The following is an 18,015-nucleotide window of genomic DNA, read 5'->3' as shown; positions in this document are numbered from 1 at the left end:
GCAGGTGCGGGTCGGGGCAGGTGCAGGTCAGTGCAGGTGCGGGTCGGGGCCGGTGCGGGTCGGGACCCGTGGGGGTCGGGGCAGGTGCAGGTCGGGGCTGGTGCGGGTCGGACCTGGGCTGTAGGCGCCCTGGGATGGCGACAGGTGATGGTCGGGGCAGGTGCGGGTCAGTGCAGGTGCGGGTCAGGGCCGGTGCGGGTCGGGGCCGGTGCGGGTCGGGGCAGGTGCGGGTCGGGCCGGGCTGCAGGAGCCCGGGGACGGCGACAGGTGCAGGTCCGGTGGGACTGCCTTGTTCGCACATCTCAGGCCGGCTCCCCTTGGCTTCCGTGGGCCTGGGCTCCCCCGACGGAGCCGGGCAGACCCCCCTCTAGTCTACAGGTCCCGAGTCGACCAAGCATCGAGGAACACGGAAGAGGTACCGGGGTGGCCCCCTGGGCTGAAGGCGGCGACCTCGGGAGGCCTGGGGTGCAGCCCCCCATCGCTCGTACCAGCAGGGAATCTGCTTTAGGATTCTCTCTCCCCCTCTCCCTCTGCCCCTCCCTCCAGGTGTGCTCGCTCGTGCCCGCTCTCTCTCTCTTAAATAAATAAATCTTGAGAAAAAAAATACACCTGATGCTGAGGTAACATTGTGTATCGACGCTACCACAATAAAAATAAGAATAAAAAATGAGATGAAAGTAGGGCTGATAGACCTTGCAGGCTGGCTTGCTTACGTGCCCGTGGCACAGATGCTCTGGCGCCACCCCTGTCCTTGACCCTGCTCGCCCCGTATGTGTGTCACGTGTGTCACCGTGTGGATCTTCTCATCCATCACGCTCACTCTAGGCTCCTCTCCACTTTGAAGGCCCCGACAACGTGGTGTTCCCTCGGCCGTAGGTCCGCCCCGGCCGCCGCTCGAATTCCTGGCCCATAGTGTCCCCTGGCCTCCCGGGGGCGCACGGAGTCTGTCCAGCTAGATGCTTCGTGTCTGGGGATGGGCACCCTCACTTTGTACTGCCCCCGTCCGTCCCCCACACCGTCCGCCTTCGCCCTGGGGCGAGGGACCCGCGGCCCCGGTGGCCCGGCCGGCTGCCAGCTCTCACCGCCCCCACCTGGCAGGTGCTCTGCCCCTGGTTCTCAGGGCTCGCTTGCATCTGCTCCTTCCGGCTCTTTCCTCACCTTCCCTGAGTTGTAGGAAGAGTGAGGCAGACCTAAGGCTTGAATTATTATGGATCTTACACGGATGCATGGGGACCTCTGGCCTTGAAGCCTTTCAAGTCACACTGTTTTCAGCAATTTGAAGTTTTATGCATGATTTGGGTCATCAGACACAATCAACCCTTTAATGAGCCCCTTCCGTGTTCCCCTCTCGGGTGTCTTCAGAACTTCAAGATAATTCACGGAAAAATACCTAAATACTTTGTTTTCACTGTCTTGTGTGACATGTAATCTTTGCCTAAAGGAGGTGGAAAGCCATCTCAACCTTCTTTGATTTAGTTAAATGAGTCCTATTTGAAAGATGATTCTGACACAAAACCTCATAAATGTCACAAAAAAGTAATATCGTGGGGGTATTTAGAACAATACTTTCCTTTCTTTAGCTTTGAGTCAATATCACAACCTGATTTATGTTACAATTAGATTAGATGCAGTCAATAAACAATGGCTTTTCTTCCTTTTTTTAATTAAACTTTTATTTTTTTTTTAAAGATTTACTCATTTTTTTAGAGAGCACGAGTGGGAGGGGCAGAGGGAAAGGAGGGTCTTTCGTTTCTTCCCCTCGTTCTCGGCCCCTCCCGCTTGTGCTCTTTCTTCCTTTTTTTTTTTTTTTTTCTTTTTAGATTTTTATTTACTTGAGAGAGAGTGCTTGAGCAGAGGGAGAGGCAGGATCCAAGGACCCCAGGAGATCATGACCTGAGGGGAAGGCAGAGGCTGAAGGACTGGGCCACCCAGCGGCTCCTCCCCTTTTCACCGTAGTCTGTGCACCCCCCGTGGGGCTTGAACTCAAGACCCCGAAATCAAGAGTCACATGCTCTGATGAATGAGTCAGCCCGGCACCCTTAAACAAAAACACTTTCAAAGGCATTTGGGACTAGCCAAAGAAAGAGATTTCCATGTGTCTGTTTAAACTTCCTTTACAAATTCAAAGATCAGGGACGTTTTGTTTCTAATGGGGCAGGAAATGTTGGGTGTTGGAGAGGTAAAGTCACTCCCCGGTTCCTCTAGGGTTTCATTCTGTCACTTCTCTGATAACTGATTTGCACCAGCTCTGCTCGTGTGCTGCTGAACTTGGGACACGAGGCTAAACCATTTTAAGTGGAATATGGAAGATGTGAAGTAGTGATTTGGTAGTAGCGTAAGACTCCGACAGGGTATTTAGAAGAATACAGGAAGTTATTTGATTTCATGTGATATTTGTCTTCAGCATCTAAGATTTGACTCTTAAACACAGGGATGGTTTGTGGAAGGAAATGGTCTTTTATTTTCTCCCAACAACCCATTGTGAATGTATCAACTATAAATTGTTCTTAACCTTCTTGGGAACTACTTACCTCTGAGGACTTTACCAACCTGAATTTTTAAAAGTGGTATTTATCGCCCGTTGTGTGACTTTAATTTTAATTAAGTTATGCTCATTGTCTTAAATGTGCCTCTAACAAACTACAAAGAAACCTCGCCCGCTCCTAATACACTACTAGTTACTTAGTGGTGGTCTATGGCCACTTTACCAATTCCTGTCAGTTTTATACGCTGTTTGTTTTAAAAATGATTATAATGCTGTTTGTTAAACTTTCACAATCAAATGAAATAATGCATGACCGTGTTTTGAAAAAGATGTGAGCTATACATGTGTGAGCTAATTTATAAGCTCTGATCGTATTTCTTCTTGACATCTATCTTTCTGAAGGTACAGCCTTAATCATTTGGCTGGTTTCCAGATAGGAGGACCCGACAGTTTATCACTCTGTTGATGTCTTTCTGTATTTTTTTCAAGAGTCATTCTAGTCTTCTTGAGATACCGTGTAACTAGAACCATAAAAGTATTTCCACAGTTCTGGAGTATGGTTTTATAGAAAAGTAATTAAATGTGTTCTGCATTATTTCTAAATGCCTTTTCTATTTAAAAAATTTTAGATATTTTAAAAATGTGAATATACTGGTAGAAAATATGGTGAATTCCTGCAGCAAATGTGGTTTCTTGTTCCTTATATAAATCTTTGAAATGTTTCAACTGACAATTGCCTTTGACTAGAAAGAACAGATAAACTTTGACTAAAGTAAGACCATGACAGGACATTTGGGGCAAAGCAACGTAAGCTGCATGTATGTTGAGTTAGAAGGAATGTATTGATTATGCCCAAAATGGGGATTTTAGGACTTCGAGGCTTGTTTCCTAAAGGTATTTGTTCACATTTAGTATCCTGGAAATTACTGGAAACCAAAAATAGAAATATAATCCTGCCTGTTATAAAACCATGTTATGTCTCTACTTGGAATGTATCACTGCAGATAAGACTACAGTGATCATGGAAAGGTCAAAAAAGGGAACCCAAACTGGACAGGAGATAAAGATACATATTTTTAAAAAATAATTCTTATTTATTTTGGAGAAACAAAGACTTAAAAAGCTGCATCTTATGAAAATATAGCTGAGTACAAATATTGAGTAAATTCTGAATGCTAAAGTTAGGCTGCATCTTTTAAAGTAAAAAGAGGTAAATTTTAGGATAAATGGCGACTCCAGAGCATCTGTAAATGTGGCTATCTATTGCATTAGAGCAATATTTTAAATGTCAGTTGTGTGTTGATATTTCACCTGACTTTCCTGCCCTGCCCAGATAACTGTTCTCCTGACTGAACCTCTAAAGAGATTCATGGAGTTCAATCATCATAGGCCCAATAAACATTGTTGAATTACCAGTACAAGATGAAATTAAGTATAAATAATAATAATTTATTTACATTAAAATTTAAAAGGACAATACATTCTCATGATGAAGATTCAGTGAATATTACTTTTAAAAATAGCACAGAATGTCTATTGACACTCATCAGCAAAATGAATTAGTCAACAAATACTTTTTATTAAACTCAATGTATTATTCATGGGACTTTTTTTTTAAATTTTTATTTATTTATGATAGTCACAGAGAAAGAGAGAGGCAGAGACATAGGCAGAGGGAGAAGCAGGCTCCATGCACCGGAAGCCCGATGTGGGATTCGATCCCGGGTCTCCAGGATCACACCCTGGGCCAAAGGCAGGCACCAAACCACTGCGCCACCCAGGGATCCCTTCATGGGACTTTTAAAAGTAAATAGAAAGGGTAATGTTCTTATTTATTAACTATTATTTTTTTAACTAGTCTCTCTGCCCATGGGGCTCAAATTCATGACCCTGAGATCAAAAGTCTCATGCTCCAGTGACTGAGCCAGACAGGTGCTCTGCAAGGATGATGTTTTTAATTTTGGCCAATTTAGGTGCCTGAAATTTGTTTCAAGGTTTGCCTGTAGTTTTACGGTTAAGGCCAACCCAGTTGATTCCAGGAGTGAGGCAATGTCGCCACCTACTGTGCAGGACCGGGTAATGATAATGATAAAGGGAAAAATGAATAATTTCCCAGTTTTAAAATAAATTATGAAGTAAATATTAAGGTAATTTTGGTGTGATTACATTATACCACTCTTCAGCTATATTGCCAGTAAACAGAATTACTGAGAATCAACCAATTCTGCTAGGAGTCTTATGAAGCTAGGCCTTTGTATCTATGGACTTTTAAGGTAATACACTTCCTCTCAGAATTTTTTAAAATGTGAATAGTTGACATACGTCACATTAGTGTCAGGTGTATAACGTAGTGATTTGACAGGTTTTATATTATGCTACATTCTTCACAGGTGTAGCTACCCTTTCAATTCTGAATGAGAGCCTTGCTGGATACATCAGAGTGTTCTTGGTTATAGGTTTTATTTTTTGAGCACCTTGAACACCATGCCACTCTGTTCCGGCCTGCAAAGTTTTTTTGCTGAAAAATCATTTCATGGCCTTATAGTTTTTTTTTTTTTTTCTTGTAGGTGACTTTTGGTTTCTCTCTCACTGCCTTTAAGGTTTTCTTTTTATCTTTAACCTTTGACGTTTTAAGTATAATGTACTATGATGTGGAACTCCTTGGGTTCATCTTATTTGGAACTCTGCGCTTCTTGGATTTGGATGTCTTATTTCCTTTTCCAGGTTAGGAAAGTTTTCAGTTATTACTTCTTCAAATAAATTTTCTATATCTTCCTCTCTTTCTTCTTCTTCTGGGACCTCTATAATGTGACTCTTTGCTTTCTTAATGTTGTCCAAGAGATCTCTTATCTATCTTCATTTAAAATTCTTTAAAATTTGTTTGACAGAGAGAGAGCGCGCACAAGCAGGAGGCATGGGAGAGGGAGAAGCAGGCTCCCCACTGAGCAAGGAGCCTGAAGCAGGGCTTGATTCCAGGACCCTGGATCATGACCTGAGCTGAAGGCAGATGCTTGACCAACTGAGTCACCCAGGGGCCCAATCTATCCTCATTAAAAAAAAATTATTTTCTTTTTACTGTTCAGCCTGTGTGCTTTCCATTACCCTGCCTTCCAGATCATTGATGTGCTCTGCATCCTGTAATCTACTGTTGATTTCCTCTAGTGTGTTTACTTCAATTATGGTATTACTCATCTCTGATTGGTTCCTTTAATAGTTTCTTTTTATTGGAAGTCTCACTGAGCTCCTTCACTCTTTTCTCCAGCCTGGGGAGTATCCTTATGATCATTACCTTAAATTCTTTATCAGGCACATTGCTTATCTCTGTTTCATTTAATTCTTTTACTGGTTTTTTTTTTCTTCTTCTTCTTCTTTCTTTTGGAGTATTCTTCTGTCTCCCCATTTTGTCTTTCTGTGTTTGTTTCTTTTATTTATTTGACAGAAAGCAAGCACAAGCATGAGGAGTAAGAGGCAGAGGGAGAGGGAGAAGCAGGCCCCCCAATGAGGGACCCCCCCCACCCCCACGTGGAGCCCGTTCCCAGGACACTGGGACCATGAAGTGAGCCAAAGGCGGACACTTAACTAAGCCACTCAGGCCCCCTCTGAGTTTGTTTCTATGGATTACGTAGAACGGCTACTTCTAAACTTGAAGGAATGATCTTATGTATGGTGTCCCTATGTGGGCCTGGTGAGTTTTGTTGGCTGGCCTGAGCTGTGGCTCTATATGGTAGTTATCCTTTTAAACTGTGGCTTTTTATGGGAAGAGGAGGAGAGAGAGAGAGAGAAAGAAGAAAATAACAAAAGAAAGAAGAAAGAATACAAAACCAAAAAGAACAAAAATCAAAACATGACAAATTAGAAAAATATCTCTGTCTCTGGCTGTTTGGTAGCTGTTCAGTCAGCCCTCAGTTCTTCCACAGGAGGAATCGTCCTATAATAGGTGTAATTTGGGGTAACCCATGGAGGAGCTGAGTTCTTCCTGTTGCTATCTTGGGCTGGACTCCTCAGTATCTTTCTTTAAAACACACACACATGTGCACTCATACGATTTCCTGAATTTGTGCGTCTTTTTTCTCTTCTCTGACCCTTTTAACATGACCTTTCAATATTATTGTCATTTCCATTTATCCTTTACTTTTTCATAAGCTGATTTCCAAGGTGATCTTTATTTCTACACTGTCCATACAGTTTCTCTTTTTAATTTGCTAAGGATCCAATCTATTCGATTTGTGAGTTTCATTTGAGACACATCTTTTTAATTACAATCATAATCATTACCAACACCAAATTTGTTGGGCTAACTACCCTCAATTAGGCAATTAAAATATTTTAATGCATACATAAGTACTATTGTTCTATTTAGCCAACACTTGGTATTTCTGTCTTTTGCCTATGTATTCTCTACCATTAATCAATCATTTTCATAGATGAGCCCTCCCATCTGAATATAACTCATTTGAGGGCAGTTACTATTATCATTTTCATGCCTCCCTGTCATCAACCCTTATCCCACCCCTCATATTTTGCAAATGGTAGGCACCTAATGTTTACTATATATAAACTGTGAGAAATATAATATACCTGAAAGGTACTTTTATCCATTGTGAAGGAGCGGGGAAAATAAAGTAACACAAAGAAAAGAGTAAGAATTTTATTGGCTATTTGGGCACTTCTTTGTTCTTTTCAGCCAGCTTCAGGAGAACAGTGGTTAGGACTGGAAAGCGAGAGGAAGGAAAATTAGAGAGGTAAAAGAAGTCATCAATCAAACATAGGGCTATTCAAGTGCATCTTAGCTTGGGCTGCTGTAACAAAATATCATAGATTAGGTGTTTATAAGCAACAGAAATTTATTTCTCACAGTTCTGGAGGCTGGAAGTCTGGGATCAAGGTATGGGCATGGTCAGGTTCTGGTGAGGATCCTCTTCTGGGTTACAGACTGCCAAGTTCTTGTGGTATCCTCAGATGATAAAAAGAGTGAGCTAGCTCTCTCACCTCTTCTTCTAAGGGCACTAATCTTATTCATAAGGACTCTACCCTCATGACTTATTTACTTCTCAAAGGCCCCACCTCCAACTATCATCCTATTAAGGGTTAGATTTCAAACTCTAAGTTTGGGGAGAGGGGCACAAATATTAGTTCATAATGCAGTGATTATAGTATTCTAAGTAATGGGTTAATTTGTTGGGAGGGGCACAGGATTTAAAAACCACACAGATCCTTATATTGAGCCCTTGGAGAGTTAACTATCACACACAATAGGTTAAAAGAACATTTTGTGCAAAATAGTGCAACGTTGGCCCTCTGTTCAATAAAAGTGGAAGTGGAAGATGGGAAGCGGAAGATGTGTGGATTGGGACCAACGGAGGAATACTTCTGCAGAAGACAGATGTTGAATCAGATCTTAAGTTTCCAGATGTGAAATGAAAAGAGGCAAAAGATGAAGTTGGGCGAAAGAAGCATGTATTTTTGGAAAGTGAAATATAATGAAGCACAAGTGCTTTTTGTTAGTAATACTAACAAAAAGCACTTCTATTTCTCCGACTGATTTTCATGGTATTGCCTAGTGCTGCTCTGTTGAATATACCAGCCACATGCCACACGTGGCTATTTAACTGAAATAAAATTTAAAATTCAGTTCTTTAAAAGCACTAGCTACATTTCAAGGGATCAATAGCCACAGGTGGCTAATGGTTACTATATTGAGGAGCGCAAATATAGGACACATCCATCATTGCAGAAAGTTCTTTTGTAAGTACTGCAATAAGTGCTATTGGGCACTTTTTATATAAGAAGCTCTCATGATTCCAATTTATCTTCATAGCAAACTTGTGAAGTGTATACTTACAGATAAGAAAACCAAAGGTTCCTAGAACTTAAGTATTTTCCCAAAATCACATAGTAAGTGGCAGGGCTGTGATTTGAAGTTTCATCTGGCTTCAAAAACTGATGCGTTATGCCATGGAAAACAAGGTTACTGGGTAAGCAAAAATGAGTTCTTTATCAGAGACAAAGACATTTTAGATTGAACTTTCTATGGCAGGAAAAATCCAGTAGGTTCTTGAGTAAGAGAAGAAAACCATAAAAATGCTGTTCAGAATAATTAAGTTGGTTTATGCTGCAGGGCTACGCTAGCCCATATAATGTCTTTAGAAGAAAAAAAGACCCTTTTTGGGAGAGATGAAGCCTTATGTGATTGTGACTCAATTAACAAAGCAGGAAGTAAATCCCAGCCTCTATGCACTCCCTACATTTGGTGCCTTTCTTCAACAGGAAGAATTGGAAGACATGGAGGAAACAATAGCCTGGGATATAATGGAAACAATGGCAGAGAGAAAGGGCGAAGGGAACAGCAAAAACGTTTTGAAAAAATAAGTGAAAAAATTAGGTTAAAAAAATTGGAATAATAGTGCAGTTACAACTTACTTTAAAGTTTCCAGTACATTGGCCCAAAACACTATGGTACCAATGCTTGAGCAGAGGGAGAAAAGACAGTCAACTTGCAGTTTTTAGTGCAGCATCTAAGGAGCTTAGGAGCTGTTACTTCCCAGAGTGGATAAAAATACAAGACCCATCTATATGTTGCCTGGAAGAGACTCCTTCCAGACCTAAAAATACCTGCAAATTGAAAGTGAGGGACAGAGAAACATTTATGATGCAAATGGATGTCAAGAGAAAGCCAAGGCAGCAATACATATATCACACAAAATACACTCTATTTCTTTATTGTTTCAAGATTTTATTTAAATTCTAGTTAGCATATAGTGCAACACTGGTTTCAGGAGTAGAACTTAGTGATTCGTCACTTACATATAACACCCAGTGCTCATCACAAGTGCCCTCCTTAATTCCCATCACCCACTTAGCCCATCCCCTGTCCACCTCCCCTCCAGCAGCCCTCTGTTTACTCTCTATAGTTAAGTCTCAGAACAAAATATAGTTTAAGATGAAGACTGTAACAAGAGACAAAGAAAGACACCATATAGTAATAAAGGGGACAATCCAACAAGAAGATATAACAACCAGAAACATTTATGGACCCAGCATGGGAGCACCCAATAACCCAACTGTTAATAACAAACATAAAGGAACTAATTAATAGTAACGCAGTAATAGCAGGTGACTTTAACACCCCACTTACACTAATGGGCAGGTCATCCAAACAGAAAATCAACAAGGTACCAATGGCTTTGAATGATACACTAGACCAAATGGATTTAACAGATATATTCAGAACATTCCCATTCTAAAACAGCAGAATACTCATTAGTTTCAAGTGGACATGGAACATTCTCCAGAATAGATCACCTATTAGGCCACAAAACAAAAGTCTCAACAAATTCAAAGAGTTAAGTCATACCAGGCATATTTTCCATCCACGACACTATAAAACTAGAAATCAACCACAAGGAAAAAACTGGAAAGAGCACAAATATATGGAGGTTAAATAAGATGCTACCAAACAATGAATGGGTCAATCAAGAAATAAAAAATTACATGGAAACACATGAAAATGAAAATACAATGATCCAAAATTTGGGGATGCAGCAAAAGCAGATTTAAGAGGGAATTTTATAGCAATACAGGCCTACCTCAAGAAGCAAAAAACAGTCTCAAATAAACAACTTAACCTTATACCTAAAGGATCTAGAAAAAGAACAATAAACAAAACACAAAAGCAGCAGAAGGAAGGAAACAATAAAGATTAGAAAAGAAATAAATGAAATAGAAATTAAAAAAAAAACAGATCAGTGAAACTAGAAGCTGGTTCTTTGAAAAGATCAACAAAATTGATAAACTTCTAGCCAGACTCACCAAGAAAAGAGAGAGAGAGAAGACTTAAAATCGGAAATGAAAGAGGGTAAATAACAACTGACACCACAGAAATACAAAGGATTATAAGAGACTATCATGAAAAATTACATGCCAATGAATTGGACAACCTAGAATAAATGGATACATTCCTAGATATGTATAATATCCCAAAACTGAATCAGAAAAAGTAGAAAATTTGAACAGACTGACTACCAACAATGAAATTGAATCTGTAATAAAAAAAAACTCCCAACAAACAGAAGTCCAGGACCAGACAGCTTCATGGGCGAAATCTATCAAATATTTGAATAAGAAAGAAGAAACCTATTGTTTTCAAACCATTCCAAAATAAATAGAAGAGGAAGGAAAGCTTCCAAATTCATACTATGAGGCCAGCACTGCCCTGATACCAAAGCCAGATAAAGACACCAGAAAAAAAAAAAAAAAAAAAAAGGGAGAGAGAGAGAGAGAGAGAGAGAGAGAACTACAGGCCAATAACTCTGATGAACATAGATGCAAAAATCCTCAACAAACTACTAGCAAACGGAATCCAACAATACATTAAAAAATCATTTACCACAATCAAGTGGAATTTATACATAGGACGCAAGTTTGGTTCAATATTCTCAAATCAATCAGTGTAATATACATCTCATCAATAAGAGAAAGAAAAATGATATTGATCTTTTTAAATAGAGGCAGAAAAAGCACTGGACAAAGTACATCAATTCGTGATTTATAAAAACCCTCAACAGGGGGCGCCTGGCTGGTTTAGAGTTTGTGACTCTTGATCCTGGCCTCATGAATTCAAGCCCCACATTGGGAAGTAGAGCTTACTTAAAACGAAACAAGCAAAACCCTCAAGAAAGCAGATTTAGAGGCATACTTCAACATAATAAAGGTTACATATGAAAAACCCACAGTGAACATCATACTCAATGGGGAAAAACTGAGAGCTTTCTCCTAAGGTCAGGAACAGGACAAGGATGTTCACTCTCACCACTTTTATTCATTTTTATTCAACACAGCACTGGAAGTCCTAGCCTCAGCAGTCAGACAAAACAAAACGAAAGAAAACAAAACGGTATTCAAATTGGTAAGGGAGAAGTAAAACTTTCACTATTTGTAGATGACACGATACTACATATAGAAAACCCTAAAGACTCCACCAAAAAACTAGAACTAATAAATGAATCCAGTAAAGTTGCAGGACACAAAAATCATTGTTCAGAAATCTGTTGCATTTCTATACACTAATAATGAAACGGCAGAAAGTGAAATTAAGAAAACAATCCCGTTTATAATTTCATCAAAAATAATAAAATGCCTAGGAAAAACTTTACCAAAGAAGTGAATGACGTGTATTGTGAAAGCTACAAAGCAATGATGAAAGAAACTGAAGATGACACAAAGAAATGGAAAGACATTCCACGCTTATGGATTGGAAGAACAAACGTTATTAAGATGTCTGTACTACCCAAAGCGATCTACACTTCAATGCAATTCCTATCAAAACACCAATAGCATTTCTTACAGAACTGGAACAAACAATCCTAAAATTTGTATAGAACCACAAAATACCCTGAATAGCCAAGGAAAACAGGGATCCCTGGGTGGCGCAGCGGTTTGGCGCCTGCCTTTGGCCAGGGCGCGATCCTGGAGACCCGGGATCGAATCCCACGTCGGGCTCCCGGTGCATGGAGCCTGCTTCTCCCTCTGCTTGTGTCTCTGCCTCTGTCTCTCTCTCTGTGTGACTATCATAAATAAATTAAAACAAATTAAAAAAAAAAAAAAGAAAAAGGAAAACAAAATTGGAGGTATCACAATTCCAGACTTCAAGTCATATTACAGAGCTGTAGTAATCAAAACAGTATGGTCTGGCCAAAGACAGACATATAATCAACAGAATAGAACAGAAAACCCACAAATAAACCTACAGTTGTATGATCAATCTTCAGCAAAGGAGGAGAGAACATGCAATGGGAAAAAGAGAGTCTCTTTAACACATGATATTGGGAAAACTGGGCAGTTATATGCAGAAGAATGAAACTGGACCACTTTCTTACACCATACACAAAAATAAAGTCAAAATAGACGAAAGACCTAAATGTGAGACCTGAAATCATAAAAATCCTAGAAGAGAACATAGCAGTCATTTCTCCGACAGTGGCTATAGCTACATTTTCCTAGATCTGTCTGCCGAGGCAAGGAAAACAAAAGCAAAAATAAACTATCGGGACTACATCAGAATAAAAAGCTTCTGCACAGCAAAGGAAACGGTCAACAAAACTAAGAGGAAACCTACAGAATGGGAGATGTTTGGAAATGACAAATCAGTTAAAGGCCTGTATCCAAAATCTATAAACAACTTATCAAACTCTACACCCAAAGAACAAATAATCCAGGCAAGAAACGGGCAGAAGACATGAACAGATATTTCTCCAAAGAAGACCTACAAATGGCCAACAGATACATGAAAAAATGCTCAATATCACTCGGATTCAGGGAAATACAAATCAAAACCACAATGAGACACCACCTCACACCTGTCAGAATGGCTAAAACCAACAAGTCAGGAAATGACAGATGTTGGTAAGATGTGGAGAAAGGAGCCCTCTTACACTCTTGGCGAGAACGCAAACTGGTGGAGGTTCCTCGTAAAGTTAACAATAGAGCTGCCCTACGACCCAGCCACTGCACTACTGAGGATTTATCCAGAGGATACAAACATAGTGATCCGAAGGGGCACCTGCACCCCAGTGTTCACAGCAGCAACGTCCACAGCAGCCAAACTACGGAGAAGCCCAGATGTCCATCGACAGATGAATGGATAAAGACGTGGTACGTATATGCAGTGGACTATTTAGCCATTAAAAAAATGAAATCTTGGTATTTGCAATGAGGATGGAACTAGGGGATATTATGTTAAGCGAAATAAGTCAATCAGAGAAAGAAAATTATCATATGGTCTCAAATGTAAAATTTAAGGAACAAAACAGGATCATAGAGGAAGAGAGAAAAATAAAACAAGATGAAATCAGAGGAGACAAATCATAAGAGACTCTCAATCATAGAAAAGAAACTGAGGGTTGCTGGAGGGGAGGAGGTGGGCAGACAGGGTCACTGGGTGACGGGCATTAAGGGGGGGATGTGATGTAATGAGCGCTGGGTGTTATGTAAGGCTCATGAATCACTGACCTCTACCCCGAAACTAATAATACGTTATATGTTAATTGAATTTAAATTAAAAAGTACGATAATCTTGATTAGCATTAATACATGGAACTGTTGAATTACTGTTGTCCATCTGAAACTAGTATGACACTGTAGGTTTTTCTTTTAAATATTTATTTATTCATGAGAGACACAGACAGAGGCATAGACACAGGCAGAGGGAGAAGCAGGCTCCATGCAGGAAGCCTGATGCAGGACTCGATCCTGGATCCCGGGGTCACACTCTGAGCCGAAGGCGGATGCTCAACCACCGAGCGACCCGGGTGTCCCTGAAACACTGTATGTTAACTACGCTGGAATTAAAATCTAAAAAAACTTAAAAAAGAAATTGTCTCTCTCATCCACATGACAAGGGGGAAAAAGCTGAACTGTAAATCAGCAATTCTTAGATCCATCGGAGAACTGAGGTCTCAGGGCAAACGGCGGGCCCCCAAATTGGAGACAGACGGGCAGTTATAAAGGATCACAACTTGCTGGAGTAGGAAAAGCTAATCCGCAACTGGCAACTGCTACAAGCTCAGTGTGAACAAAGCTGAGGGTTAAAAATTTAGGAGGGAACCTGGCAACGGGACAACATCCTTTTTGAGTGTTACCTCCGGGAGGGCTGCGGTGTTCTCACAGTGGAGATCTCAGAAAATCTCTTGGTGCTTCTGGCTGGGGGAGGGGAAACGGAGCTGTTCTGAGATAAGCCTGACCCCAAGAGAAACTGACCGGAGGAGAGCTTACGAACTGGGGGTTCTATGGAGGGGGAAGGGGACCACCCAACCCCTTGCAGGCTTCCTGGCTCACCTAGAGGGGGACAGGCAAGCCTGTAAGCAGGTGTGCTGGGGCTGGGCCGGCCGAGCCGGAGGTACAAGCTCAAGGACGGCGGAGACCTGACCACAGGGCTACAGGGAGCTTCGGTGTAGCTCGACAGTGCAGAGAACCACATGCCTGACCTCACTTAAGTCTCTCCGGGGCTCCTGGGTGGCTTAGTTGGTTAGGCATCTGTCACGTCATGTCCTGGCGAATCAATAAATGAGGGGCTAGTCTCGGGGAACTCTGACACAACTAGGTTGGATCTGGAGGGGGAAGAAAGAGGACACTGATGTACACATTGGTAAGATCCAAATAAAGTCTGGAGTTTACTGAATGACAATAAGCCAGTGTTGGTTTCTTAGCTTTAACAAAGTCTCGTGGAACTCTAAGATCTTACTTAACAATGGGAGAAACGGGGTAAAGGGTAAGTGAGAATTCTCTGTACTATTTTTTTTTTTTTTAAAGATTATTTATTCAGAGACACAGAGAGAGAGAGAGAGAGAGGCACAGACACAGGCAGAGGGAGAAGCAGGCTCCATGCAGGGAGCCTGACATGGGACTCGATCCTGGGTCTCCAGGATCACGCCCTGGACTGAAGGCGGCGCTAAACCGCTGTGCCACTGGGGCTGCCCTCTGTACTTTTTTTTTATGTTAACTTTTTTTGTAAATCTAAAATCATTCCAAAAGAAGAAAACTATTAAAAAAATAACCCAAATAAACTGCTTTGGAGATTCATAAAAAACAATATACCACTCATCAGAGAGACAGAATTATCTAAACTGAAACAGAGAAAAAGAGAGAACGAGAGAGAGAGAGAGAGAGAGAGAGAGAATTCGTAAAGCACTTGATTTATTAGCCACTGTAGCCACAGGGGCAGATTATAGTCTTAAGAAAACAAACCAAACTCGGGTCCCTTTGAAGACCATGCAAAGGTCTCACTAAGACGCTAGATGCACGGACCATCTCCAGTGTTTCTAGACTGGTGACTAGGGTCACCTTCCCTCGTGGCCTTCCTGGGGGTTAGCACCGTCCCTGTGATAGGAGCTCTGAAGGGGTGATCCCACAGAAAAATGTAAAAGTTGCATTTCTTTCTTTCTTTTTTTTTTAAAGATTTTATTTATTTATCCATGACACAGAGGGGGCGCAAGTCAGAGACGCAGGCAGAGGGAGAAGCAGGCTCCATGCAGGGAGCCCGATGCCTGACTCGATCCTGGGACCCGGGGTCACGCCCTGGGCCGAAGGCAGGTGCCAAACCGCTGAGTTACCTGGGCTGCCCCCCAGAAAGCTGCATTTCTTTACACGCCAGGGCTTCTGGATCTGCCGCTGACGCATGTTTTTAATTCTTCAATGACTTCATTAGGTGAAGGTGCGTGAACAGTCTGAGCATCCTTCTTTAAGTCTGGCTCCCAGCGACTCCTGGGGTTTCTGCTAATGAGCGGCGCTCACCCAGGGACTGAGAACACGCGGGGGCAGGTCAACACCGGAGTCTTGAGCGTGGTCGGCCCAAGCTGAGGTGCATCCTTAACACGTGGGTGCTGGGGATCCCTGGGGGGGCTCAGCGTCTGCCTTCGGCCCAGGGCGTGACGCCGGGGTCCCAGGATCGAGTCCCGCGTCGGGCTCCCTGCATGGAGCCTGCTTCTCCCTCTGCCTGGGTCTTTGCTTCTCTTTCTGTCTCTCTCATGAATAAATAAATCAAATTAAATCGATCGATCAATCAATCAATCAATCAATCGTGAGTGCTTCCCGTTCCGAAGGCCGGTTGGCCCCTAGTCGGGCTCCTGCAGCGGCTCAGCGCTGCAAGGACCTCGACGCCCGTCGGGCCGCTCCCTCCCGCGCCTCGGGCACGGTGACGTCAGATCACTACTACGTCACTGTGACGCTCAACACCGCTAAACGAGTATTTAGGGCCTTGGATGCCGGCGCTAAGCTGTCCCAGATTTACCTTGGGGAGGGTGTGCGCGCACCGCGGGCAGCGGCAGACGCGGACGGGGACCGGGACGGGGACGCGGACGGGGACCGGGACGGGGACGCGGACGGGGACGCGGACGGGCCGTCCCGAGCGGACCCGCAGCAGGTGAGGCCGTCGAGGTCCGTCGCTCACCTGCGGGTGCGGCCGACGCCCCGGAGCATCCCGGCCCCTCGGGGCCCTTCCCAGGCCTTCCGCCGGCCCGACACAAGGCGACTCCGCGTGGGCCGTGTCCGGACACCGGGTGCCCGCTCCCGGGAGCCCTTAACGAAACACACTGTATTTAGTTGTTCCTGACACCCGGGCCGAGGGAGGGGCAGGCCCCGCGGGGGCCCGGCGCGGGCTGGATCCCGGGGTCACGCCCTGGGCACGGCAGGCGCCCCGCCCCCCGGGCCCGTCTACACCCGAGGCTGTAAACCGGCTTTGTCTGACCCGCGGCTAAGCTGTCGCAAATAACCCTTTGACATCAAGGGACGACCGGGAGACCCCGAGTTCCAGCAGAGCCGGGCGCACCGCGCTCCGCGGGCCGCTCGGCTGCTCCGGATGCCGAGGACGCAGCAGCGGCCGAACCCGGGCGCCGAGGCCGCGCCCCGAGGAGGCGGCGCCGGGGAACGTAAGAACCACGGAAGCTACGTAACTACGTAACAGCACGCGGGGGCGTGGCCGGCGCGGGGGCGTGGCCGGGAAAGCGCACCTGCACGTCGTCCGCCTGACCCGGGGACCCGGTCTGCGCGGGAGCAGCGGCCCGACGGTCCGCAACCTGGGGGCGGCGGCGCGCGGCGGGACAGCGCGAAGGGCGGGAGAGCCGGGGCGGCCCCGCGCGGCCGGCGCCTCCGGGGCTCTGCGAGCGCCCAAGTCTCGCGCGACCTCGTCCGGCCCCCGAAGGCCCCCTGCTCCGAGGCCGGCCGGGGTCCTAGCGATGGGGAGGTGGCCGCGGCGGCCGCCTGCGCGCCCTGGCGGAGCCCGGGGAGGGGCCGCCGCCTCTTCCCGGGAGGCGGGGGCGCCGGGGGCGCTCGGAGGGTCCGCGGGCCGGCGGGCGCTGCTCCCGCGAGGGGGCGCGGGCCGGAGCGCAGGCCCGGGGCTGGCCCGTCAGGCGGGCGCCGGGCCGCTGCGGGGCGGAAGTGCGCGGCGGAAGTGCGCGGCGGGGGCGGAGCCGGAGCCGGAGCCGAGCCGAGCCGTCTAGGAAGCGGCGGCCGCGGCCACCCCGCCCGGAGCAGGCGCCGCGCCTCGGCCGGACCGCGGAGGCTCGGGGTCGGGTCGGGGCCGCGCCCGGGCGGCGGCAGGATGCCCCTGTTCGCGGCCAACCCCTTCGAGCAGGACGTGGGTAGGTGGCGGGCGCGGCTGCCGGAGGGCGGGCGGCGGCCCAGGCCGTGACCCGGCGCCCGCGGGCCCCGCCGCTCCCTCGGCCTGGGTCCCGGCCTGGGCCCGGGATAAGTCACTAAAACCTTTCGACGACGACGACGACGGGGGGGGGGGGGGGGGGCTGCGAGCGCCTCGTCCGCCCCGTGGAGGGAGCCGCGGACCGTCGGGCTCTCGGGACTTGAATCCGCTTTTCCTCTGTAAACAGCCCCGCGGGAGGATCAAGTGGCGGGAGCGGTTGTCACTCGGGGCGCCGGGACCCGGGAGTGCGCTCGCCTGCGGTCGTGGCCCGTTCATTGCCCTTTGGGACTCACTCGCGTGCTTAGCACCATTCCCGGCTGCTTTTTTTTTTTTTCTCTTTTTT

The 18,015-nt window shown here is 45.3% G+C and overlaps 1 protein-coding gene across 1 annotated transcript in view; it reads left to right on the top strand.

Annotated features, from left to right (window-relative positions):
- The first annotated feature begins 17,494 nt into the window (after window positions 1-17,494).
- LOC119864504 (signal transducing adaptor molecule 2) overlaps window positions 17,495-18,015 on the top strand; it is a 44,630-nt gene continuing 44,109 nt past the window's right edge. The window contains 1 exon segment of the mRNA XM_038565209.1: window positions 17,495-17,616. Coding sequence (XP_038421137.1) covers window positions 17,577-17,616 — 40 coding nt within the window. The 5' untranslated portion in view covers window positions 17,495-17,576.

Source organism: Canis lupus, chromosome 19 (genome assembly GCF_011100685.1).
Source record: "Canis lupus familiaris isolate Mischka breed German Shepherd chromosome 19, alternate assembly UU_Cfam_GSD_1.0, whole genome shotgun sequence".
In the NCBI taxonomy this organism is placed as follows: Eukaryota; Metazoa; Chordata; class Mammalia; order Carnivora; family Canidae; genus Canis; species Canis lupus.
Note: the sequence above shows the minus strand (reverse complement) of the source record. Positions and strands in the feature narration are given on the sequence as shown.